Below are 26,396 nucleotides of genomic sequence, written 5' to 3' on the forward strand. Positions count from 1 at the left end.
TATATATATATATATATATATATATATATATATATATATATATATATATATATATATATATATATATATATATATGTATGACATCATGGTAAATGAACAAAATAATAGAATCCTTCTTGGTGTTCACCTCATTAGTCTTCATGTTTTCAGTCCTCATCAGTGACGAGTAGTTCCTGCAGTGACCAAAACGCAAGAGTGTCACACATAGTGGCCAAACTTTATTTGACACATATTTTTATTTTATAAGTATTTATATCTAAAACGTACATGTGGTCGGGTTTTTGCTGTTACAGATAAGGTTAAGAGTAAATAAGTGTGTGCTTTAGGAATCACCTGCTATGGCTTGGTTAGTATAGTTTTGACTCTTAAGGGGAAAATACTAATATTGTGTAAATGGACACAAATTAGTACATATAGAGCTGTCAGATGAAATTTAGTTTGACAAAAACCAATCAGTAGATTTAAAGTGGTGTGTCTTATATCAACTGCTGTGAGGCTCCCGTGAAATATAAGTGCTACTGCAGACTGAAATGTCATCGTACTTATCAATGCAATCGTTTTGGCGATATTCATGCAGCCATAATTAAACATTTCTAAAACACTGTTCTACCTGAGCTCCTCCTGCTCTTTTTTCCTTTTCTGCTCCTCCTTCTCTCTCCTCTTCTGCTCCTGCAGCTGAGCTTTCTTCTCGTTCCTCTCCTCCCGATCTCTCGATTCCTTCTCTGCTGCCAGATCAGGGAACCGTTCCACTTTTGTTTTCTCCAGACGGTTTATTATCTCGTTGATCTTCTTCTCCACTGCCACGATCTTTACCTGTGAACACAAAGCCAGTTTAGCGAACACATAAAATTGCCTAAATACTATGTAATGTTAGAGTATTACACTGATTGCTGCATAATAATCCATCAGCGTACATGAAGCCAGGTCTGCTGACCTCTTTCTGTCGATAAAAGCCGATCTGTCCAACATCCATGTCTCCTGTTTTCTTCAGGTTGGCCCACGGTGTGTAAACCACATTGATATTGTTCATCTTACAGCCTGAAAACATGTAACACGTCAAGTTTAACGACATCTGCATACAAAATTCCTCCCAGTAAAAATAACAACAGACAGATACTTATACAAGAGGATCTCTCAGGCCAGCCTGCAGGCTTAAGGGTGAAAGTATTTTCTCTTTACCTTGGATGCTGTTGTTTTTCACCAGTTGTGCGCAGTCTATTAGCACCTCTGGTGGGATATCATCAATGGTTTGACCCTAGAAATTAATCACATAATAGTTACATCACTGTCAAATATTTTCCATAGAATTTTTATGTGGAGTGTTGCTGACACAACCAAAAACAGAGAACTAAGGCTGCCACAAACGATTATTTTGATAGTCGACTAGTCACCGATTATTTTTGCGATTAGTCGACTAATCAGATCATGTATCGATTGGACGTAAAAGTACAGCTTATTGCACCAGCAGCATCTGCTCTTATATAACTATCATTAGCTTACAGCTTTAAGTGTTTAAGGTATGTGCTAACTAAATATAAAGACAAGATGATAGTTTATTAAATTTTAATGAAATTTGCAGATTGTTTCGGTGAAATAAAGTCCTTGCTATCTAAAATATAACAGGACACCGGAGGATATTCTCGAGCATCTCACACTTCTGATAATCAGCTGTCTGCTTGACGTTTATTCAGCTGTGCAAAAAAACTTTAATCTCAGCCAAACCGATTTACTAAAAAAAAAAAAAAGCCAAACAATAACATTTTTAAGTTATCTAAGTGACTTGTATATCATGTTTAACCTGAGTAGCGAAAGACGCCGGTGGGTTTGAAAGGGGGGCCGGTGTTCTCACGGGCTCTAGTGAGCCTTGCCCCCGGCTAGCTATCGAGCTAGTGGGTAACAGACGTCTCCGAAAACGTCGGAGCGCTTTTGAAAATATGTGGTGTCTTGATAAACTGAGCAGATATTTGAAGTTTACACAGCTACATTCTCGCCCGAAAACATTTTAAACGTTTATTTTGTGACCCAGAAAAAGTAATAAGAGTAATATTAAAACTAACTAGCTGCCGCCATTGTTGGAAACGTGCTATGAATTCTGGGACACAGCTTCTTCTTTTTCTTCGGGGTTTAACGGCAGCTGGCATCCTTGTACATGCAGTGCTGCCATCTTCTGTTTCAGTCCGTTATTACACTCTTAAACCCTACTACTTATTCCTGCGTCTTTTGGGATCTTACAAAGCTTCAAACGACGCGTCGACTATTAAATCGGTCGTCGACGATTTTGATAGTCGACATAATCGTGACTAGTCGACTAATCGTGGCAGCCCTACAGAGAGCCGACTGTTATATTTAGTGAGAGTTATTCTGAGAATTAGATTCTTAATAAATTGCCAGTTCCGAGAAAAAACTCAGGGGCGTGAACTCTTATTTAAAAGTCTGTTTTTCAGGGTCATTCTCGTTGGGCGAGCTGATGCTTACCTTTGGCATTCTCAGATATACATGAGCTGAGGACAGTTTGTCCACGTGAAACCTGGATGTAGGGAAAAGGAGAAGGTTTAAATGACAGGATGCCATAAAGTATAATTTTAACAAGAAAAACTGTAACAAATTATACACAGAAGAAAAAAAGTTATTAATTTCAAAGGCAAGGAACAAATAATTCTAAAAAGAATCTACAATTATAGTTAAATGGAAATAAAAATATTAATAAACAAAAATGAAAGTCATCTATTTTTAACTACAAATCGGTTTTAAAGAGAGAGACATTAGCAGTGATGGGAATAACGGCGTTACAAGTAACGGTGTTACAAGTAACGGAGTAATCTAACTAATTACTATTCCTATCGTTACAACGCCGTTACAGTTACTAAGAAGAAAATGCGGTCCGTTACTATTTTTCAACAAACAGACGGTTGAAGCTGTGTTCAGCTTACCGCATCTTATATCAGTTGCACGGAAGTAGCTGTAAGTAATCTGGACGCTACAGCTTTAAGCAGCTGCGCGCGCTCCCGCGGACGGTAATCACGATCACTGTCTAGCACAACACCTGGAGCTAAGGGGGCAAAACAATCGCATGAGTGCTGCTGTTTGACTGAGGAAGAATAAAGTAGTCGTGGTAAGCCAATCACATGACCACTTCAAGATGACGAAGCAACAAGGTGATATATACCAGTTTTTAAATTGTGTTGATAGGCCACGTAAAACCACAGTCATGATAAACAATATATACGCGTGTTTTTTCCTGAATTGTTTCGTCACGTTTACTGTCTAAGGACAGCGCTAGCAAGCACTCTCTGCTTATGCAGACATCAGCATAAGCAGAGAGTAACAAAAACAACAACAAAAAAACAGGGGAAGTTTTAGGAGTGACGGCGAGAGAGAGAGAGAGAGACAGCAGAAAAAGAGAGAGAGCGAGTTTTGAGATGTGAGAGATTTGTGACGTTTAGCGTGTTTGGAGTGTGTAGGTAATGTGTTGTCTTGTGTAGTTAGTGTGTAGTGTTGCGGATAGTTTTGTGTTGTGTGTCAGAACAATGAGGCGACTGCTGTCTCCAGGTAGAAAAAGGAGTGATACACCTGCTGCTGTCAGACCTGCAGGTATCAGGCTGTGATGTTCTCCTTTATAGTGGACAGAAATTATTTTTTTGGAGTGGCACAAATAATTTGTGTGGCATCTTATTGAAGAACAGCTGATTGTTCTGTAAATAGTTTGAAATGGTTATTAAAAAAGGGGTAAAAGGTAAATGGATGCAAATAACTTTGTTGTTTGCAAAACTTGTGCATATGATTTTAAAATTGACAATTTATATTTGCATTTAAAGTTATGAAATATGATTCATTAAACATGTTTGTGGTTGGTACAGTAAAAATAGAACTTTTTCTACTCTGATTTTATGTTTATTGTCTGATTTTAGATCAATTGTGTTAACACAGTATGTCAAAATGAAAACATGACTGTAAATTCAGACACATTAGGTTGTGCTGAAAAGAATGAGACCAAACAAAGCAAAGTAAATAGTTTGTAAAGGGAAAATGTGGAGGGAAAATCAAAAGTAGTTAAAAATGGCCAATTAACGTTTTTTTAAAGTAACGCAAAAGTTACTTTTCAAGTAATTAATTACTTTTAGAATATTGTAACTCAGTTACTAACTCGGTTACTTGAAGAAGTAACTAGTAACTATAATTAATTACTTTTTCAACGTAGCTTGCCCAACACTGGACATTAGTAATACAGAAAATCCAAAGCACTTGTTTAAATGCTGAATAATTGCAAATAATTCTTGGTGCATTTTTTTTAAATTTAATTCAACCCTTCATCGTTTGGCTCTCACTTCAGGGGTCATCGCAGCGGATCATCTGCCTCTATCGCATGCTCTGCCTCCATAAACCTTCTGTGTGGTCTTCCTCTCTTCTGGCATTTCAGTATTTCCACTTTCCCCTGCTGTATGTGTCCAAACCATCAAGCTCTCGCACTCGCGGTCTAGTCCCTCCATTTAAAGCCTCTACTCTCTAAACTCCTACATTCTCTCTTTCTCTGTTTTTGGCAGAAGTACTGTTTTCACCAGCATCCTACGGGTCAACAGTATGGAAATCTTGTTCTTGTTCATCTGCTATTTATGTGAAAAGGACCATCTCTAAACTGACTGAAATTGCTGCATCCACTTGACCAGAATCAACTTTCAGGGATGTGAATATGGAAAACATTTTATTCTAATTTCAACCCTAAATTACAAAAGTAAACTAACATGAATTTGTCATGCCTACATTAACGGACTGCACTTTAATGTTTCTACTGTTATAAACTCACTCAATGTTTACATCGACCGTTCAATACATTCTTACAAATGGTGCTTAAAGTTAATTCCCTAATCATAAATGTGTCTTAGTGTTAAGACACATTTATCTCTGAGTCTAGGAACCACGTACTTTTATTGCTCATCTCAGTTTCTTTAAAAATTCCAGCTGCAGAAAATTCAGGTTATTTCAGAGTTCAGATAAAGAATCTCACCAGATATCTTCGGGCCATCCATACTTGATAAGATCCTCATCTGTAGGCATGAAACAGCCTCGAGTTAAAAGGTGATGAGATTCAATAAGAGATTTATTACCGGTGTTTAAGCAACAAAGTAACACAGGAATGAACAGATATAGCACACATCGGAGGAAGGTAGAGAAGGGCGTGAGTGCGCGATCAAAGGACAGCTCTCTTACTTTCATATTTGTCTTTTCCCATGTAGATCGTGAAGGAAGGGCTCACCACTGAAAATTAGACAGGAAGTGGGCCGTTACTGAGTGAAACTGCAAAATCACCTGGCACGAAACTCGTGAAAGACACAAAACAGCTGTAAGGAGTGCGAAGCTAACCAGGCTAACAGCTAATGGCAGCTCAACTTACCGGCGCTCGTGAAGTAAAACACCATTTTACGTGGATTAAAAATCGCCACTAAAAAGATGAACAATGTGTGTTTTAACTTTGGACACTAAACCGCTGACTGTGAAGAAAGACAAATTTCATCTGCAGTAAGACCTGCTGCCGTTCGCGTGTACAAAATGACCTGGGAAGCTGTTACCTAACTGAGGGAAAGTAGCGTGTAGCGCAAAGGAAACAGCGAAATTTACCTTCAAAGAAAAAGCCGAAGGTCTACATCGATAGATAAAATTAGTAAATGCTGATTCTTTTTAAGTTAATTCATGTTTTTATATAATCCTCATCGAATTTTTTCCATTAGTAAATTGAATTTTATCTCATAATTATTATGAGTGGTTTTTTTTACATGAAGATGTTTTATTTTGAAGGCTAGAACTAGAAGTTTCTCTCTGCTTTTACTACGTTTCCCGTGTGGTAGCTGTTTCCGTTTCCTGTTACGGTGTAGGAGGTTTTTTCCGACACTGGCGCGCGCTGTTCAAAACACAGAGAAGAAACGCGCGCGAGCCGTAGAGGTAGGAGACCCGCCAGCGACGCAAATATATATATATACAGATATACAAACATTTATTGGTTTATGTAGCTCAACAGAAACATACTTGGTAAGGAAAACGAAGCGACCTATAGAGTTGTATTTTTGTGTGTTTTATCTCATAATTGGGGTGCATTAGTTTTAAGTACCGTGACTGTAATAAAGGTTTCCCCGGCAGTCAGAACTAGCTTATGTTTAATGCTTAATTTATTCACTTTTTAAATCACAAACAAATGCACGTATCCAGTTGAAGTGTGCACAACTCCTGATCGATATGAAAAATGCCCGTTGTTTTGTAATGGAGACCGTGCTGCCTTTGCATAAGCCAATAGTCCCGCCAATTATCTCTTCGCCTCCGTCTGGTGCCCTTAAATGACCGCGTCGTTAGCTAACATGTACCGTCGAGCTAAAGCTGCCCTCGAGATTATTCGTTTTTTCTCACTGACGAAATGACAGTCAGGGGACCTTTAGGCTCTGTCTCATATCGAGATTCATAATCAGCATCCTAATCGATCATTAAACTCATAGGTCGTGGGCTGTTGTTTACCTGCCACAGTCACACCAGACCTTTGCAGAAAATCTCCTGATTTAACGCCATGGACATGAAATATATATTGAAGCTGCATTTGTGTCAGTGACCCTTCTGCAGTGAGTATTGCTTTCAACGGCGGATTTGTGACCCAGATATCCTACGATTTGCAAAAGATGTCTGCATGAATAATATGGTACAGCTGATTTGCAGCTGGTGTTCTACTAGGCAACAGATCTCGTTTGGTTCTTTTTGAAATAAGATGCAGTGTTACTTTTGATTCCTCTTCATTTTTGAGTAATTAATGTAGATTAAAGCATCTCTTTATTTTCTTTTACATCCAGGTTGATTATGAATTTTTAAAAAATCCTTTTATTTTATTTTTTGTATTAGGAGTGACTTTTCAGATCGATGGTCTTTTTTTCAAAGCTGAAATTTTTAAACTTTCTTTTTCATTTTATTTCATTACCTTTGTATGAAGATGATGCCCACCACAACCAGAAAGCGAAAGCAGTCCTCCCTGGACTCTGATAGGTAAGCTGTGTATATGCTGTTTGGCTTGCTGATTTACTCTTGAAATGTACTCTGTGTTGGACTTATACACTCAGATGTAAGAGAATAGTCTCAGTTGTGCTACAGTCGAGAGATTATGGAAGCTCGTGTTTAATACTACGACAAATTTAGAATTGGGTTCCTACTATAATGAGACTGACACTAATGGGGCAAAACTGCTTTTACAACTCAGGCTTGAGTGAGAAGTGGGGGTAACCTTGCAACAGGTTGCCATAGGGCTAACGGTGATTCATAACAACCCCACATAGTCCTGCATTTACGGCCAGTTTAGAATGACCAGTTAGCCGAACATGCATATCTTTGGATTGTGGGAGGAAACTGGAGAATATGAAAACTACATGCAGAAAAACCTGATTTCACCACAAGGTTCAAACCTAGAAGCTGCCTGTTTTCAGGCAGTAGTATCATCTGCTCTGTAACCTCAGTAAACAATTTCCTGACAAGTTTATGGGCTCAAACTTGCCAGTTACAAGTTATTGGCCAATTCACACATCGCTTGTCTCATCTGTTTTGTTTCTCAAACATCAGGCACCCAGCCAAGAAGGGGGTGAGGCGGGAGTCGTCACCTGTGAAGAGGAGGTCTCCAAGAAAGCCCCAGCAGTCTCCTACCAGGAAGAAGCCAGCTGGCTGTCTGGACACCTCGCCACAGAAATCTCATCGCAGACCAGCAGGTGGGATGGACTAAACATGTTTTGTTGCAATAGAAATGCTTTTGTAATTTTTATTTGTTCAAACAACAATGCAAACAACAATGGTTTTTCCTCATACATTTATAATAATTTGGATTTATTTATCTATTATCTATTTATATGATATTTTATTTTTAATTTATTTATTTTTAAAGGCTCTCCAGCTAGATCACCCCAAAAATCTCCATTCAAACCTTCCTTGGTCACGAGCTCCTTCTATGGCAAAAAGAATCCAGTCTATCTCACTCCACTTGAGAGGAAAGCACTGAAGGATTCTCTGCCTTGTCCAGCTGCTCCACCCTCTCCTACTATGACCCAAAAGCCAGAAAAGAAGACAACAAAGAACATTAAGGGAGGCAGTAAGCCAAGAAAAGTAGCAGGATCTAGTAAAGGGGGGAAGATGGGTACCAAAAGCTACTCAACATCGATAAAGAGGATCAAGCTGTCCCAACCCAAACCCAGCAGCAGGTTTGTCATAGCTGTTGATGCTTCTGAAGCCTTCTTCAAACAGCTGTTGTTTTAGTTGGTGTTTTGAGGTTGTTCTAATTCTCCCTATTTAATTCAGCAGCGTCGCAGCTAAACCGACTCATCCTCCTACCGTTGCACGTACCAGCAACAAACCCACAGAGTCCAAGAAAGCAATCACCATCACATTCAGCAACCTGAAGCCTAAGCCGAAGATATTTGTTGGAGCTGCTTTCTTCGGTACAGGGAAGAAACCTACATCCATGTACAAGAAAACTGTGCCAAAGTCTTCAACCCGGCCGTCTGCAGCCATCCTACCACAGACAAAGGGCAAAGAATCAAAGCAGCCGCAGGGTGCTCTGGCAGAAAACCAACAGCAGAAAGAACCTGAAAAAGTTTGTGTACATTTAAGTATTACTGGAATATCTCATCTCTTGAGATTCGCTTTTCTTAAAATCGTGAAAAGGTTTCTATATTCCAGAAACAAACTACACTGGAGTAATTTTTACCTTCCAGCTGACTCTTAAAGAAAAGAGTAACTTTCTTCAGGCTCTTGCGCACAATTTCAATTAATAAAATGTCGCTTGATGTCGTGGAGAATGTTGAGGTTTCAGAGGGATACTTACAGCCTAGTTTGGTGTACAGTGAAATGAAACAGAAATCTTGTAGATGTTGGAGTGTGATGGGAAACGGGTCCATTTTTTACATCTGATAATAAGATAATGATGATTTTAAAGGTTTTTCCATGCAATGGTGTCTGCCATTTGATATGTTAAATAAATTAATTATGTTTTTCCCCTCCATGGCAAATATTGTCATGTTAATGGTAATATTTAATCCTGGTTGTTTCCTGCAGACTGCCGTCAAGCCGCTGAGGACGTATGAGAACAAACCAAGCACAAAACAGAGAATGAAGTTTGATCCAACAGACTGGATGGACTCCGTTAATGAAGAGCCTGCAACTCCACAGCCATCAAGGTACTGATGTATTAAACGTGCCATTGACTTCATTTTTCGTTTTAGAAATGAAACTTCCCTTACTATTCATTTATTTATTTTTTATTCATGGCATATTTAACAATCTGAATTTCCAACACAGATCTCTAATATTTGCACTTTATCAATGCCCCAAGACTGATGTTCAGTGATAAACTGTTAATCGTCTTCCTTCCTCAGCTCCTCTAAAATTGGGCTGGACAAACACGGGATTACTCACGAGCTCATGGTTACGTTGTTGAGATCTCCAACACAACACAGCTCCACATCACCAGCCTCCTCCTCCACAAGTCAGGTACATGGGTGTCCAAATGGCTGTTGTTTATAATGTAAATGGTACTTTGATAGTTTTTCTACTACTACTGAGCATTAAAAGTGCTGTGAGAGTATTACACCTGCTTGCAGACACTAAAACGAGTAGTCGCTCCTATTATCCTTCTATGAGGCTTGCCTGAGGGCCGGTGTGTTGCTGTGTAGTGTCACTCAAAATGTCAAGACTCCAGCAGACGCTGAAACTGTAACATGCCTTTACCGAAATAAAGAGGATGAAACTCCTCTTTAGTTATGAATGGCATCTGTTTCTGGCTGTTTTTATAATGTAATTGTAAAACAATCAGAAATTTTCTCTGATTTCCCCCTTTTGTTTATGCAAACAATCCCTTCCTTGCTCATTCTCTATGTGATGCAAAATCTGTCAGGACTTAATCGATGGGGTAATAAGGCCAAAAAAAACCCGCTTGTGATGGTTACATTTCTGCCTTTCATGTTTTAGCTCTTTTTCCATTTGTTCTGCTACTGTTTATGTGGTTTCTGCTGGGTTGTCAGGTTTGTCTTCTGAGTTTAACCAACTAGGAATTTCCCAGGGTGGCTCAGAGGTACTTATCCCAGAGTAGATATTATTTCCGCCCCAGAGATGATCCTGCATCTTCACCGTGGCAAAATGTTGTTGTTGTTGTTGTTGTTTTTGTAGCTGACTCATGATCACTTAAATTTTTTAATGACTCTGTTAACTTGAATTGATGTTTTCAGGATACTCCTACAACAGAAGGTGGCTCTGAACCAGCCTTTGAGCTGAGTTACATAAGCCCCACCAGCACTAACTCCAGCTCTCCCAAAGGTGAGCAAATACTTTATTAGATCCCTCAACTCAGGCATAGAGTGGCATAAATAAATCCTGGAGATGTTCAGTTTTACTCAGTCGTGCTTCCATTTGTTAATGTTGAAGTTTTGTTTTTTTTCCCTCCAGAGCCCGCAGCAGTCTATCCCATATTTGGTTCTGCCTCTAAAAGGTAAGATGGTTTGTTTAGAGTTCAACACTTAAAGATGGCATTTCTGTACAATAAATGCAGTGTGTTTAGTTTTTGGAGGAACAATTACTGAATTTCAGAAACTGAAACAACCCTGAAGCATTCTTTTTAAACATCTGCAGGTCAAAGAGCGCAGCTCTGCGACCTCCTGTGTCCTGCAGCACCCCTTCTGGTCCGACAGCATCGCTACAGACTCCAGCTTCAGCCGTTAAAGAGCGAAGCATTCGCAGGAAGAAAGAGAAGCAGGATGATGACCAGCTCATCATTGTAAGTTAAATTTATCTGTTTGCATGTATGCTTTGATATATTTATTTATTATTTTCTATTCTGATCCTCACCCCATACTCACCCAGCCTGATGCAGATATCTTTGATTGAAACTTGTTCAAATATTCAACCCACAAAAATCACGAGCTTTGGGGTTTTGTTTTTTGTTTTTTTGTGATACATTTTATTTGATTTTATTGCTTTTGTTTCTTTACTGAATGAATTTTTGTATTTATTTTTTTTTACTCTCACATCAGGATGCTGGTCAGAAACAGTTTGGTGCAACGACCTGCAGCTCATGTGGGATGGTGTACAGCGCAGACAACCCAGAGGACAATTTCCAGCACACCCAGTTCCACCAGCGCTTCCTCGACTCCATCAAATTTGTGGTAAACATCCTTCTCTCCCTTCAGTCGTTGTGTCCTTGGGCAAGAAACTTCACGCGTTGCCTACTGGTGGTGGTCAGAGGGCCCGGTGGCGCCAGTGTCCGGCAGCCTCGCCTCTGTCAGTGCGCCCCAGGGGGACAGCTGTGGCTACAATGTAGCTTACCATCACCAGTGTGTGAATGGGTGGATGACTGAATGTAGTGTAAAGCGCTTTGGGGTCCTTAGGGACTAAGTAAAGCGCTATACCAGGGGTCAGCAACCTTTAAGACCCAAAGAGCCATTTGGACCTGGTTTCCACGCAAAAGAAAACACTGGGAGCTGCAAATACGTTTGAAGATAACACTGTATATATTGTTTTTTACCTTTATGCTTTGTGTGAACAACTAAGGTGTGTTGCTTATGAAATCTATGAAGTGCTACAGAGGAAGTTACATTTTATTTATGTAATGAACACATTTTGAACTCTTAAAGAAATATAACAAAAGGAAAGACACCCAGCTGAACTAAAATGATCCATGTAGCAAACAAAAACTGTTGTGAGCCGCCACCCTTATATCGCCTTTGGGCCTTTGGAGCCTTGACCTGGCTTTTAAAAAATAGTTTTAAAAAAAGCACTATGCTGCTAAAAGATGAAAAATAGATATTTGCAAAATTCTGCCTAAATATGTATTTTACCTGGTTAATGTGTGTGGTGGGGCGTGGCTGCAGCACCGCTGCAGGGGAGCGGACGCACCTGAGCTGCACCGGCAATCACGCCTCGCCGCCTTTACGTCTGTGCTATCTATGCTGTTGTGTTGGTATGTGTCGGGCTGTGAGCTGAAAAGCGTACAGCCGGCTGTATGCGTACAGCAACCGTGTGTGAAAAGTGGTCAATAAAGAGATGCTGAAATGCATGTTCATGCAAACATCGTCGGGTCCTCCATGATATGTTTACAATGGGACTTCTGCTCCTGAACCTCTGCGCACAGCGTCTGCAAATCGGGGCTGTACGAAGTCACTTTCATCTTTACGCAGGACTGTAAGCTGTCATCTGTGAGGCGTGAGCGGTGTTTGTTTTTAACATAGTTCACGGTGGAGAACAGCTGCTGACATAATGTGGATCCGAAGATCCATAACTGGCCTACCTGGGGTTGAAAGTCTCGATAAATGCACGCCGTTTCGGCGGGTACACCGGCTTCCGTGAGTGTGACGGTTATTTTGAGCGATGAAAAAATAATAAAATATAATTTTATTTTTATATTTCGATATCACAATAATCTTCCAATTTAGAACTACAAGTTAAAAAAAAGAACTAACATAAATAAAATACACTTCAGCTAAATACTTTTAATTTATTTCCCCAAACCACGCGGAGCCGCACTATAAGGACTAAAGAGCCGCAGGTTGCCGACCCCTGGGCTATACAAATACAGGCCATTTACCATTCAGTCTCTCTGGACAGAAGACACGAGTTTATGAAGTACTGAAGTGTGACTAGTGCTTTAGAAACATAATGAAAAAATTATGCAGCATTAGCTGCCAAACATAGTTGGGTGGACTTTAGTGTACCTGAGCAGCCCACCCAAGTATAATCCATGTGGGGGGGTGGGGATCAGGGAAGCTGTTAAAGCTGCTGGCAGGAGTTTACTTCGTGGGATGAGGTTGTTGTTGTAATTGTTGGCTTGTAACTGCAGCTCCTTTCCTCTGTTGTGTTTTCTCAGGGCTGGAAGAAGGAACGGGTGGTGGCTGAGTTCTGGGATGGAAAAATCCTCCTGGTCATGCCAGATGATCCCAAGTACGCCATCAAAAAGGTTTGAGCCAGCACACTGAAGCGCTTCTGCTTATTTCTGATTTTTCTCCATGCTTATTTGTTGTGAAGTGCTTTCACTTTTAAACAGACAGAAGTATAGACAGACAGCCTCGTACACATTAGCGTTTACTTAAAAGTGTTGCATTTAATTTTTAATCATTTTTGTGTGTTTGCTTTCAGGCTGAGGATGTGCGGCGTGTAGCGGACAATGAGCTGGGGTTCCAGCAGGTGGCTCTGAGCAGACCAACTCAGGCTAAAACCTACCTGTTCATCAACACAGAGCGACTGGTGGTAGGATGCCTCGTCGCTGAGCCCATACGACAGGTACGGCTGTGTTAGTGTCTCTAGCATATCTGAAAATATAAATGTTTGTTCAGGTTTGTTGAAACATGGTAACGCTGCAGCTAACATGTAAAGCTTTTAAACATCAGATTTGCTTTGGAGATTAGCCTTTAATTATTCTCTTGGTCTTCAAAACGATGGTTTCGTTTTGAAGTTTCAGTTGATGCCACATGGATCTTATAGGTGCCGTAACTTATGCATAGATTCTCTTCAGGCTTACAGAGTCCTTGAACAGCCAGATCGACACAAGGACATGACAAAGGACGACTTCATGGAGAGACACAGAGCCTGGTGTTGCTCCACTGTCCCAGAACAAGCTCTGTGTGGAATCAGTCGGATCTGGGTCTTCAGCCTGGCCAGGCGACAGGGCATTGCCACCCGCATGCTGGACACAGTGAGGTAGGATGATGCACACAACATGAATCTTGCAGTCTCCTTACTTGTTTCCTCATAGAATTGAAGAATTTTGTTTTCATTGTAGCCATATAAAAGTTGTTTATATTAACACGGCTGTGATGACTGTCAGTATGACCCCAGTATAAGCAAGAACTACGAAATCATTTTTTTTTTACTTTGATTTTTAGGGTGTCTTTGAATTCAGCCCTCTGTATCAATATGGCATCTTTTTCGTTCCTAACACATTATCAGTATAGGTGTCAGCACATTTGTTTTCCACCCATTGAGATCTAATGTGTTTTCAAAGTGTTTTTTAATATTTTTTGCAATGTATGATGTCTCAGTCAGCTGGTTACCGAGTAAACGCCTCACACACATGAACTTGTGGACCCTCTAAATAATATTTGAATGGTAAACACTATGGTCAACAGTAGGTGGTAAAACTGGAAACAGGCTCACATAAAGTGTTTGACCGGATCTAAAATGGCTGATGGCTTCAGTTTCTTTTCCCTTTTTGTCTTAGGAGTACGTTCATGTACGGCAGTCCCCTAACCAAGGAAGAAATCGCCTTCTCTGATCCGACACCTGACGGCAAACTGTTTGCCACCAAGTACTGCAACACACCAACCTTCCTTGTTTACAACTTTGTTGCATGAGTTTGGAAGGAATTCAAAATTTGTCCCTGTTCCTCTGAAATGGCAGTTGGTTTAAAATTGTCTCTTCATATGCAAAGCAACAAGTGTTCAGGTTTTTCCATGCTGATTAGGCCAGGCTGAGTTTTGTCTCCATTTAAATCTTGGCTGTATACAGCGATCAGCCACAGCATTAAAACCAGCCACGATGCTGGCATTGATCCTTTTGGTCCTGTGGGTTAAGCCTTTGTTGATCAGGCTTGTTTTATCACACAGTTGCTCAGACTGCGGTTTGAGGAGTTTGGAGGTCGAATCAGAACGCTGAACCTCCCTGTTGTGTTCCCGAATATGGTTTTAAAAGCTCATGAATCAGTATTTATATTCAGGACTGCTTTCTTCACTGTTGAATGTTTTTGTTTAATGGCAGTGCTTTCATGTGTCTATTTTTTTTTCTTTATAAGGAGCTTGAATCCTGACTGAAGACGTTTCTCAGTTTGCTTTCAGTTTGAAGTATTTGTCTTCATGTTCAAATTAAGGACAGAAAACTAGAAGCCTCTTTGCTACATGCTCATCTGAGCAGAATGTCTTTGTGCTCCGGGCTCGACATTTTCTGGAGATGTTTATAGAAACCAACCTGTTTAAAGGTGGATCCTTTTGTTGTTTTGAGGCTTTGTAAATGCATCTAATAGACATGTTAAGTTTGTTTTTTGAGTCTTGGTCTTTTTGTCAAAATGTCTCAAAGTGTGCATACCAACAGTTCTTCTGCAACAGAGGAAATAGAGTGCAGCAGTGCCAGTGCAGCTTGAACTGTAAAGGAGCACGGCAGGCTGTATGTAAAATTACCTTCTTTTTCCCTAAAAGCAAATTTCAATTTTAATACTGTTTTTGGTAAATAACTGTAGTAGCATTTGTCTGTCATTGTCTGGTTTTTCCAAACCATATGATGCTGAAACTTGACAGGTTTTTCTTTACATTTGAAACCGGGGACTGGAAATGAAGACAAAGTAACCCAGACACAAACTCAAGTAAAATAGTTCAGCAGTTTTTGATGCGAAGTCAAACTAACCAGCAATCGCTTTTCTGTAAAACATTATTTTTCTTCCCCCAAAACTCAGAAAAAGAGTAACTTCTTACAGCTGATTTGGACTAATCAAATCAGCATGAATGCGCCCGATGCCATTGCCAGCATTCATGCTTGTTAATGGTATTATTTAATTAATCTGTGGTCATTCCCTGCTGTTTCATGTTTGTGTCAAGCTACAGGAATGAATAAAATGCTGTGGCTTTGTTTTTTTCCCCCTCTCTCTTTCTGGAGGAAAATAAACATTTGTCCTTTGAACGTTCCCTCACATCCATTTAGTTCAAGAGTTTGCTGCCACATGTTCTGTTTCAAAAACTAGTGAATCGCAATTACGATGGACCCAAGTATAAATTTCCTATTTGCGAGTCATTTGTGGAAATAACCTGTGATGTTGAATTTATTGTTGAATCTGTGCAGTCTTCTCTTCAGGCTTTCAGGGAGCATGAGAGCTACATCAGTGTAAGAGCAGAACTGCAAGTACTGGCACAATTTATAAATGCACCATGTATTCATAATAATAAACCATCCTTTGAGATTGTTTTTTTTAAAATATATTTTAAAATCTATATTTGTCTGCTGGAAGCAGCAGTTGAAAGCATCTCTTCTTAAATGTCCCTTAAGTTGCTTGTACAGGGAGTACTGTACAAGGAAGGTGAACTTTACCTGCTGGCAAAGATAATGTAGCTAAAAGCTGTAAGTTTCAGCTTAGTCTCAAATAATTTCAGTCATAAGTAGCTGATCAGATTTTTAAAGTTAAACAAGAGAATTATTTAAGTCCTACTGTGTTTTACTGATAGGCTTTTGTCACTGATACATAACAAAAATATTTCTAGCTTGAGAAAGTGCGTGAATGTGGGAAAGTGGTCTGGGATCATTGTCCAATTTATTGATATTTAAGAAAAAAACCTATAAACGAACATTTTACAGGTTACAAGTTGAATGAGATTAAAATGACATACATATAAACAGTGGATGAAAGTAAAAACATTTACAATATAAAAGAGGCAAACACAATAGGAAAGATAACAGACAAATAGCGATATAAAGAGGTCAGCACAAACTGGAAAGGCATTTGAGCAAGTGAGTCTGTAGTATATTTATATTTAAATCCACTTTGTTTATGCTCAGTGTTAGTTTGTTTATTAACCCGTGCAGAAAAAATAGATATGTATCAGGGGACTCGTTATGTCCATCTGTTCTATAATCATTAACCCCTTAAAAAAAAAAAATCTATTAGCCCGACATTTATGAAGTTTCATTAAACATTTCTAAGCTGCACCTCTGACACAGCGAGCAGAATAACTCAGTCGATAACGATCACCTCAGAGGGCGTTTTGTCCAGGGAGGCGTTGCTCTCTAAAGCCTGGACGATCTGGGCGGCTGTTGGTCTTTTCTTGGGGTCCTCCTCCGTGCAGAGGTAGAAGAGCTCCACCATTCTCTGGTACGAGCTGCCCAGAGCCTCGGTGTCCAGTGCCGGCCGCGTCCCCAGCCGCTCATAGTAGGCGTCCTCATCAAAACTCAGCTCCATAGAGTCCTCTAAAACTAAAGCGCATAAACACAGTCAGTATACTGTTCCACAATTAGGTTTTTCTTTTGGTCTTCACTGTATGGAGTTATGCTTCTTCTACACACACTTCAGGAATGATAATCTGATGGAGCAACATGCTTCTTTGTCAGAGTCTCACCTTTTAAACTACTATCAGAAAGTACAGTCAAGATGTAACTATGTGGGCACAATCAAACTGAACAATTACACATTTGCAGGGAATGAACATTAAGAATGAATATTTAAAAATGAAAGAAGATACATTCTTATTATAGTCACTGTTTGTAGAAATAAAGGAGAACTGGAAGCATCAGTGTCAGTTGATGTGGATTAGGATTTTGTGTCAGCCAAACATAACTGTAGCTGCACAGAAAGTAATAAATGAAATTTAAATGTATCTTCTTAGTACCCAGCTAAGGCTCTAGTTTACACTGAGGAGGATAATATTTTGCTACTTTCTACTGCTAACTTAGAACCAAGCAAGCTTAAGAGGCACTGGAAACCAAATAATGCAAACTGAAAAACTGTGAAAGTGTCATGAAGACACATGAAAGAAAAGTTAACATGTCTGAGTAAATCAAAGTGACATCTCACCTTCACCCTCATCATCCTCCAGCATCTCCAGATGAGGCATGGCCAGCGTCATCATCTCCCACAGAGTGAGACCGTAGGCGTAGATGTCTGCCTTGTCTGTGATCTCTCCTCCTTCCTCCAAACATTCCTTGGGCTTCCACGGCTCTGTGCCAATGTACTCCGCTTTTGGGTCAGACACTGAAGACACAGAGTTGTTTTTCATGAAACTCCTTTTGGACTGAGAAACAATTTAACTGCAAAACAAACAAATTTAATTTGTCCAGGTTGCCACAATGGCGTCACCCAAAATTACATTACTTTTAAAAACAAAGCACAACTTTGAGGCTCCAGAAGTTTCTAATTAGTTCAAATTGAACCCAAATTGTTGGAGACCCCCACAGGCTGATGACATGATGTATGAGGATAATTTATGTTTCTATCCGGGCAGAAAAACAAAGTAAATCAACTGCTGTAAACAGTGGTTACCACACAAATGTGTCTGCCAATTCTGTGCTTTAATCCATGATTAATCCCATTTGTGTGCCTGCATACGCTCTGTACCACTTCAGTTAACTGCACCATTTAACAATGCGCTGTGGGTGAGTACTCAGTTTTGCTGCTTTATGAATGAAATGACCTGCATGGCAGTCATAAAAGGAGTTCACTGAGTTGCTTTAGTAAGGGGGAAAAATGAACATGGCTCATCTGTTCAGCAAGGAGAGAAACTTAAGAGCTGGCTGAACATTTCTGAATAAAATCAAATTTTTTCACTTTTGTGACCACGAAGCCATATTCCTTTTATTACATGCTGCTTATGACAATTTTCACCAGGTCAGACATCTGTTTTCATGACCATTGAGAAAAAGGCACCTAAGATATGGGCTAAAGTAGGAAGGCCTTTGGTGTTGTTCTCTGTGAAGATTTATTTTAATGCCAACATCATCAGCCAGCACATTATTGAGCAGAAACACAATTCTTTACATGAAGTCTCCTTTACATCCTTCCCCAAATTCATGACATTTTCCACTGAGGTCAAAGACAAGGAAGAATAAAGGAAGTTTATTATTGTGATTATTATTTCCCCCCCAGATTATTTGACCCCACTCATTGATTTGAGGAGACATTAGAGCAGAGCTGGCATGGTTAAGTCTGTTTAATTCCAGCTAATTTAATAAAACCCTAAAAAATATAATAAAGTAATTATAACTACAGTTTCCATCCAAAGCTCAACAGAAACAACAGAAAATAAATCAGCACATGTGTTTGAGCTGTGTGGTTGTTATTCTGAGCTTGTCAGCTTATTGGCAACATAACTACTTCTGCAAAGCTGAAAAATACACCAGAAATAATGCTTCCAGGCAAACAGGATGCACCAATTCATATGAAAAGGACAATTCCAATAATAATAATAAAAATAAATCCTTCAACCTCTTGGAGGCATTACTAAACAGTGAAGAAGATGAAAATAATGAGGGACAGCTGGAAACTACAACATAAAACATGAAGGCCATAACAGATACATGCCCAAAATATACATAAATAAAAACACAAGTCCATTAATCATACAAAATGTGGGCCAACAAAGCACATTATTTTATGAACTACACGAGGCTACGTTTGTGCTTACATTTTCCTTATGCTGTGTCGCCCTTACTGCACTATAATGCTGCTGCTGGGACCTTGTTTCAGTAGATTAACATTTCAAATCTCAAACTTTCATATATAAAACTGGTCAAAAATCTTTAATATGACGGAAAAACCCAGAGAGCTATATCTCGTGAACAAAAACAGAATTTACCTTTCATGTTTTCATCCAGCTGCAGAGACACGCCAACATCGCAGATTTTCACTGTTTCAAAGTCACCCTTGATGACCACGTTACATGATTTCATGTCCCCGTGCAGCAGCTTCTTCTCATTGTGTAGATACTGCAAAGACAAAGTATTCCTGAAGCTCATGGCTGATGTTAAACACAAATATTTAGGAATGAAAGAAACCTTTGAATAAAGTGAGCTGGAGGATTATTAAACAGTAAATATTATGAAAATTTACCATTGCCTCACAAATGTTTTACTTTTAACCAGGGATATTATTTAGCATCAGCCACATCCTGGAAGAAAATAAAGGTGACCAATATGTTGCAGATAAAAACACCACTTTTTATCTATCAAGTGGTTAGTATTTTTAATTTTTTATCTCTTGGTGTGTGTTATGTGTAATTTTTAAAAATGTATTTAATTTGTTTTCACCTAAGTAATAAATATATTACAGCCTAAAAGATACTGTCAGTTGATATATTGGCAGACAGATGAATATTTGACAGATGGGAGAAAGACTCTTCAGCCATGTTATGTTGCATAGTTTAACCTCCAGAGGGCACTCTGTACCTGCTCTGCTGGCAACATGTTTGTTATGCCACAAACAATAACAAATAAAACGTTTAAACTGCATTGACATATTTGCTTAGCAAGGGCTCACAAATAACTCAACATCACAGATGTTAGTGAAAACTGTTTGCAGTGTTTCCAACAGAAAAAAGTATCAGCCAATATTGGATTTTTAAATCACCAAATATCCGTATCTAAAAACATGCAGCTCAAGCAGACATATAAAATAATTTGTACCTTGTCGTAAAAGATCATGTGTAATAGCTACACATGGTCAGATGTGGGAATTAATCCCACCTGTGACTATGTATGTATGTATTTCCAGTTATGACACAGGTGTTTATGCCAGGTAGAAAGGAGGACCATGTAAGCGATTTACCTGCAGGCCACGAGCCACATGCAGTGCCACTTTCTCTATAATAGCGGCAGGAAAAGCTTTCAGGCCGTCCTCCCTCCGCTTCTCTATCAGGTCATTGAGGGACTGCTCTCCTCCATACTCCATGGCCAGACACTTGGAGCCATCTTTGGCAGTGGTGAAGGCACGGAAACCTTGATGTTTGCACAAAGACGCACAAGATTTAAAAGAGCAAATATAACAGTATCACAGACGGCATGATCTGAAAATAAGAGAACCAAAAAGCTATTTTGCACAAGATTTTTACCAAGTGACCAACACAAACATTAATAAAAAAATCAAATGATGTTGAACTGTGGGATTCAGTGTTTTTTGTTATTTTCTTATCTTTTCTTAGAAACAATGTCAAAAATTTACAGTGTCAATGGAAAATATAAGTTACTGACTTGCACATGTAAGAGGACATATAATGTGACCTCAGGGAGCTGAACAATGAATCTCTGTCTTTTTTTGTGTCACTACTAACTGAGACAGATCGCCATCACAACAGTGCCCGCTCTTACCAACGATGTTTGGGTGATTGATTCCTTTCAGGACCTTTGCCTCCTCGTTGAGGCGCTCCTGGTAAACAGTCACCTGTTTGGCTGCACATTTACTGTTGATCTTCTTCACAGCCCAGGGTGATGCATTTAGGTTGCCCACTCTACGATTAATCATCAAAAACACACAGTTAGAGCGCATTTGTTTTTTTATGTTTATGTACACAGACAGGAATTGCAAATGCGATAAAATATCTTGTAGATGTATTTGTTTACTTGGTCATGAGATACTGAAAGAGACACGATACTGGTAATGGCAATATAATATGGCCTTTAAAAACACACTGCTCATTCATGTTAAGTTTGCAATATACAGCTCCAACTAGATTGGCTAGATGTCCCACCTGCATGCATCCCTACTAACACCCACAGACGATTAGCAGACAGAACATGAGCTGAAGTCACAGCAGTTTTTAGTTACTAGGAGAGGTGAAAGTTCCATCTGAATTAAAAAAAAAAAATCATATTTAATTGTCCTTCACATGCTTCATGCCAAACCTGTGAACTATATTAAATTTTTAATTTTAAATAAGCTCTCATCATAATGTGTGCCACACTGTCGCACAAAAAACACTATTGTTCACACAGTCTGTTGGGATCTTGTCACATTATCTTCAGCTAACATTTTTTAAACAGTTTTTTTATTTGCAGGTTAATGAAAAGCAAAAACAGGCTAAAAACAAACAAACAAAAAATGTTCATTGAAACCCAAAGTGACATCCAAGCTATTTTTTTATTTATTTATTTATTTATTTTTTAAATCGGAGGCTGAACACTATCCAACTTCCAATGACTTGGAAATCAGGAAATCTGGTTATTTGAAGAATTTTTTGTGTTTAGCCTTTGAGTTAATTTTGCTGTAAACAGACTGATTCAGGTACTTCCTTGGATCTTTGAGGGGTAGACATGACAATCAGCTTAATGATTCTGTGTTTTGACACAGATGTTAAAGTCCTTGCTCTCTCTAGGGATTTCCTAAACAAAGTTATGTACCAAGCTTGACTAAATAATTTCAGATTTAATTTCAAAAGGGTGGTTACATTTGATAGAAGATACATTGTGATCCATCAATTCACAGAGCACAGTAACACCTGTTCATGAGATAGACGTTGACTCCAGTCCCACAACCCAACTTCTTCATGAAAGGAGAGGCAGGGATGGTGATGGGGGTTCCGCTGGTGCTTCCGGTGCTCCTCACTCGGACAATTTTAGGGGTTCTAAATGCGCCCTGGTCGGGGCTGGTGGCAGGGGTGGCCATTCTGTAAAGTTTCAGTAAACACGTGAAAGCAAAGTGGCAAAACAAACTCACAACAAGATAGAAGTGGACGTACGGGCATTAACAATGATGTGGATTTGAGTTTAATGTACTGCACTAATAGGTGGTATTTCATGTATGTATAAGCCGAACTAAAATCTAAGGTGCCTACTATGTTTTTAACCATATACACGGTTGTCCTTGTCTACGCTTATATAAAACTTAAAGAAAAAGATATATTTTAAACGGGGCCTGGCGCAACTGCTATTGACAATAGCGTTCAGGGAGAAGCTTCAAGACTCAATTCAAAATTTTACTTTAAACTGAGTAATTAATACAAGACTTAGCTTCGAAATAAGTGATGATTATTTTAGAGTAGTTTTTTAGATATCGGTTATCGACAATATAAAACAAAATTCGCCAACTGTTTAAATTATCGTCAACTGGCATCCTTTAACTGTGACTGCGAATCATTTGGTAAGTTATTTGAATTAATGTATCAAAAATGTTGTTAATTTGAACAAAATCAAATATCTGTAACTTATTTTAAAGAAAAGTAGAATTACCTAAAAGTTTCCCTTCGCTGCTGTAGCTAAAAACCGCCCGAAGATTCAAACTGAAGGCTGGGCATACAGGACGGAGACCGCAGAGGGACAAACCGAGCCCTTTTTAATAAGGGAGTGAAACGTGCATATTTCATTTACTTTTCAACGTGACTGGCCTCAGCTGGTGAAAAGCAGAATTACAATTTTTACTTTTTACACGTTTTACAATATTCTAGATTTTTCCAATAATTAAGAATTGTTATTCTGCTTTTCACCAGCTGAGGACAGTCACGTTGCAAAATACTAGCAGTATGTGTGTTTATTTATGACAGATGATGATGTAATAGCAGAGAGTTGGTTACAAATTAGATTACAAAATGTATTTTCACCACTTACTATGAGCTACACCACAGATTGTAGTCATCACTTACTTATGAATAGTTAGAAAACCCTAGTACCAAAATGAAACAGGGACTGTGAGATCATGATTGGTCACATTTCAAGTAGCTGACACTGTTCTTTAATTTAGAGCATGCTACTTATAAAGATAAATTTGCTGCAATATGTAAGAATTTGTAGAATAAAAAGTGAAAATTTGTAGAAAAAATTCAAGCAGCAGAGGGAATGGGAGTAGAAGTCAGCCGATCAGAAAGCAGAAGACCAAACGGGCTTACTCTGCTGTTCTCTCTCTGCCATGCTGGGTTCCCAACCACGGAGCACAGGGAGCCACTAAGTTTCCTTTAAAGCTTTTTAAAAAAAAATATTAGCAATGATTTTAATGAGAAAATCAAGGCAGCTACAGAAGTCCCCCATCTTTCATTAAGAGCATCAGCTAAAACCAGAGTGAACAACAATTTTGGCTGTCGGTGTCTGTGCTGGCTTACTAGCTACCTAACATAAACATACTCTGGGGGATTTTTAATACAATTGCCCATTAGCAATCAAACCTATTTGCTGCATGACACCAACTCCTTGTAAACTGGTTTAGTGTCATATACAGTGTGATGTAGTGATGTCCTTGAGTGTCATTCATGTGGTTCAGAGAGAGAGCTTACAGGTGAACTAACAGTTCTCTTTTACTGCAAACACTGAGACAAACTGAGTGAGAAGACACTGCTGGGATGTGGAGTGAGTGTGTGTCAAATATTTGAGCTAACGCTAATATCACACTGATCAGTATATTTATGATAGCCAATAAATGATTGTTTACTCTGATTTCCTGCTGCTCCTAATGAGGAATAAGGGATTTCTGTGTCTGTGTTGATTTCCTCTTTAATCACAGTGCTAATGTGGTGTAGAAGATTGCTGCCACACCGCCTCCTCAGCCTGTGCTTCAAAGGCTCTGATAGTTAGTATGACTCAGGGGTGTTAATTCATTTAAACTTACATAATCATCCTGCTGTAACCAGGTTTCAGTAAGGCAGAGTAAATCGATTTGTTGATCAATTATTAAGTCAGTGGTTCATAAAAAAAAGTTTGGGAACCACCGTGCTAGTGTATTACAAACATTTGAAGGAAGCTTTCTGTGGCTCCCTGATAGAGAACAGTGGGTAATGAGACCTCTTGGTCTTCTGCTTTCTGATTGGCTGAGTCTGTGGATAATTCGCAGTTTTCCACTCAGAATTCAGTATTAAATAGAAAGTCCATGTTAAATGTGGCCCTACAAAGCCAAGTTTCTTTCATTAGCCACAGGTTAAAGTATGTTTATTGTCTTAAACACACATGATCTTTAAAAACCTTTTTAAAACAGCAGTTTGAGAAAGCTATTTACAAAAGCATAAAATTTAAACTCAGATTACCATAAAATCCATATCCATAAAAGAATATTTCATTTGTATAGAAAATATATAGAAATATTCAATTATTTAGCACAAAATATTTTTCCTGTCTGTGAACAGGTTCTTTTTTTTTTTTTTTTTTTACCTTGGATAGAGGCAAAGAGGAAAAAAATGATAAACTTTTCTCTGTTGCCTTTGAATGAGTCATGCCAGACAGTACTTGGACTTGGTGCTTTTTAATCATGTGTGTTACGCTTCGACAAAGGTTGGGATTTTGCTTTTCAGTTGTTTTTGTAAAACATTACAGTTTAATAAAGTCATGTGGGAGAATATAAAACCATTGTTATTATTCTTTATTTATCCAGATAAAAGTCTCACTGAAATTAAAATCTCTTTTCAAAGAGAGCTGCCCAAGAGGGCAGCAGGCACTACAACAAATACAATGCATAACAATGTAACAAGTAGAGAAACAATAGAAAATTTTAATACAAGACAGACGTCTGAGGACAAACATTTGGTTGTAGCTTTTACACAGATAAGAAGCAAAACCATGACAAGCAGAGATTTATAGATAAAAAATCAACCAATGGGAAAGTCTGCAGATGTACAGAGATTTCCATTTAACAGCAGAAAACAGAGAACAGTGTTGTACATGATTTCCACAGTCAATAATAAAACTCAAAGCACAACAATAAACAGTATCCAACCTCTTTAGATACTGGCCAGGGGCATAAAAAGCAGATCACAATAATCCAATAAAAGTTAAAAATAAAAAAATTAATTAATTAACTGTTTCATTACCTGAAGAGAGAAACAAGACTGAGTCCTAAAAAAATAATACTCTTAGTTTAAGTTTCAGCATAAACACAAGCCTTTCAGTGTGAGTTTCAATGGTAAATTCTGATGTATTATGAAATATACTTGAAAAATATGACCATTTCAATTTTAGCCATTTGAAACATTTTGGTCTTTGGACGTATAAACAAGAACTCTTTACCAAGCGAGAATGACATGAACTTGGGTTTGTCTGCATTTAACAGCAGCTTAAGCTGGGTTAAATGGGACTGAACAACATGGTGGGGGTTTTAGATTTTGGATACAGATGAGCAGTAAAGGAACACCCTAAGCAAGAGAATGATCACATCACCTCTTCAAGGACACTAGTCCAAGTCAAATTTATTTAGACAGCACATTCAAGAATGAGCTGCCAAAAGCCTTATTTGAGACAGGTGAAAGCCAGAGTTAAATGCAGTGGATATGTTCTCTTTTACTTTAGGACATATGCAGATGTAATTGATGATAGAAGGTATTGTGTGGTGCATTCACAAGATTATGAGAAAACTTGACCTCTGACCTTGATCTTGAAGTCAAAGTAACTGTGATTTGAATTTGTGGAAAATTTTTAGTAGACAGACCCACAGCATCAAGTTCGACACCATACATCAACTCATTCACAAGTTATCACATTCACAAACTTGAGTGCCGAGATTGTGAATGTGATGATACACACTGCATCAGTTTGAAAATTAAACTTTAAAAGTGGCTGCATGACAAAGGATGAAGTGTGCCGTTCCTTTTCTGGTACAATGACAGGTTTTGAGTGGCAGGAAGGATGGAGACTCCCAGTTTGTAATTTCCCTTGTTTCCACCCACTCATTGCCAAATCTTTATTTTCTCCTGCTTTCATCCATGTCATTAAAATTTGTCATCTTTAATTTTCTTGGTGTTTAAATGTTGTTTTTATCTCATTTGTTCACCTTTTTCTTATTTTCTGCCTTGTCCAATCCCTGTGTTCTCATGTTATTCTCTTTGTTAATGAATTTTCGTTTGGGTCTTTTTAAATGTTTCTTTTGTTTTGTGATAATTTTTTCCACATGCATCAAGTTCTTGTTTCCTCTTCTTATTTCTCATGTTTTTGAGATTTTCTTGTTTTATTTTGTCTTTTGTTTCATGCTG

At 38.7% G+C, this 26,396-nt stretch overlaps 3 protein-coding genes across 7 annotated transcripts in view; 1 reads left to right on the top strand and 2 right to left on the bottom strand.

The window, feature by feature from the left end:
• Positions 1-5,578, bottom strand: part of ccdc25 (coiled-coil domain containing 25) — a 9,395-nt gene extending 3,817 nt beyond the window's left edge. The window contains exons 1-8 of the mRNA XM_084953958.1: positions 5,390-5,578; positions 5,206-5,253; positions 5,003-5,042; positions 2,476-2,527; positions 1,180-1,255; positions 935-1,038; positions 611-813; positions 128-173 (exon numbers count right to left, since the gene is read on the bottom strand). Of these exons, the coding sequence (XP_084810084.1) occupies positions 128-173; positions 611-813; positions 935-1,038; positions 1,180-1,255; positions 2,476-2,527; positions 5,003-5,042; positions 5,206-5,253; positions 5,390-5,414 (594 nt within the window). The 5' untranslated portion in view covers positions 5,415-5,578. The remainder of the gene's footprint in view (positions 1-127; positions 174-610; positions 814-934; positions 1,039-1,179; positions 1,256-2,475; positions 2,528-5,002; positions 5,043-5,205; positions 5,254-5,389) is intronic.
• Positions 5,579-5,843: 265 nt separating this feature from the next.
• esco2 (establishment of sister chromatid cohesion N-acetyltransferase 2) lies at positions 5,844-15,024 on the top strand. 5 transcript variants are annotated; one of them, XM_084954191.1, is made up of 15 exons: positions 5,844-5,934; positions 6,962-7,014; positions 7,582-7,724; positions 7,898-8,210; positions 8,308-8,602; positions 9,064-9,185; positions 9,384-9,498; positions 10,233-10,320; positions 10,450-10,492; positions 10,633-10,777; positions 11,034-11,165; positions 12,863-12,952; positions 13,132-13,275; positions 13,508-13,692; positions 14,213-15,024. In XM_084954191.1, the coding sequence occupies exons 2-15, from the start codon at positions 6,962-6,964 to the stop codon at positions 14,343-14,345; spliced, it is 2,001 nt and encodes a 666-aa protein (XP_084810317.1). In that variant the 5' UTR covers positions 5,844-5,934; the 3' UTR covers positions 14,346-15,024. The 5 variants fall into 5 exon arrangements, with proteins under 5 accessions (XP_084810317.1, XP_084810318.1, XP_084810319.1 ...); XM_084954192.1 differs by having other exon boundaries at positions 5,914-6,021; XM_084954193.1 differs by lacking the exon at positions 5,844-5,934 and adding an exon at positions 6,107-6,599.
• Positions 15,025-16,215: 1,191 nt separating this feature from the next.
• On the bottom strand, positions 16,216-22,766 carry pbk (PDZ binding kinase). The gene is made up of 7 exons (XM_084954407.1): positions 22,684-22,766; positions 21,954-22,121; positions 20,827-20,966; positions 20,288-20,457; positions 19,320-19,449; positions 17,543-17,719; positions 16,216-16,944 (listed from the first exon to the last, which is right to left on the bottom strand). The coding sequence occupies exons 2-7, from the start codon at positions 22,118-22,120 to the stop codon at positions 16,706-16,708; spliced, it is 1,023 nt and encodes a 340-aa protein (XP_084810533.1). The 5' UTR covers position 22,121; positions 22,684-22,766; the 3' UTR covers positions 16,216-16,705.
• Positions 22,767-26,396: the final 3,630 nt, after the last annotated feature.

The sequence above is a fragment of the Perissodus microlepis genome, chromosome 15 (assembly GCF_051167445.1).
Source record: "Perissodus microlepis isolate ML-2025 ecotype Zambia chromosome 15, ASM5116744v1, whole genome shotgun sequence".
Lineage (NCBI taxonomy): Eukaryota > Metazoa > Chordata > Actinopteri > Cichliformes > Cichlidae > Perissodus > Perissodus microlepis.

Bases quoted from the DNA above. Each gene is read 5' to 3' on its own strand.
- esco2 (XM_084954189.1), top strand. From the start codon at position 6,956: ATGAAGATGATGCCCACCACAACCAGAAAGCGAAAGCAGTCCTCCCTG. The intron at 8,211-8,307 runs GTTTGTCATAGC...TATTTAATTCAG, and splicing joins CAACCCAAACCCAGCAGCAG to CAGCGTCGCAGCTAAACCGA. The intron at 12,953-13,131 runs GTTTGAGCCAGC...GTTTGCTTTCAG, and splicing joins CCAAGTACGCCATCAAAAAG to GCTGAGGATGTGCGGCGTGT.
- pbk (XM_084954407.1), bottom strand. From the start codon at position 22,120: ATGGCCACCCCTGCCACCAGCCCCGACCAGGGCGCATTTAGAACCCCT. The intron at 20,967-21,953 runs GTGTTACTGTGC...GATTAATCGTAG, and splicing joins AACGTCTATCTCATGAACAG to AGTGGGCAACCTAAATGCAT. The intron at 17,720-19,319 runs GTAAATTCTGTT...CTGTGTCTTCAG, and splicing joins GCTGGATGAAAACATGAAAG to TGTCTGACCCAAAAGCGGAG.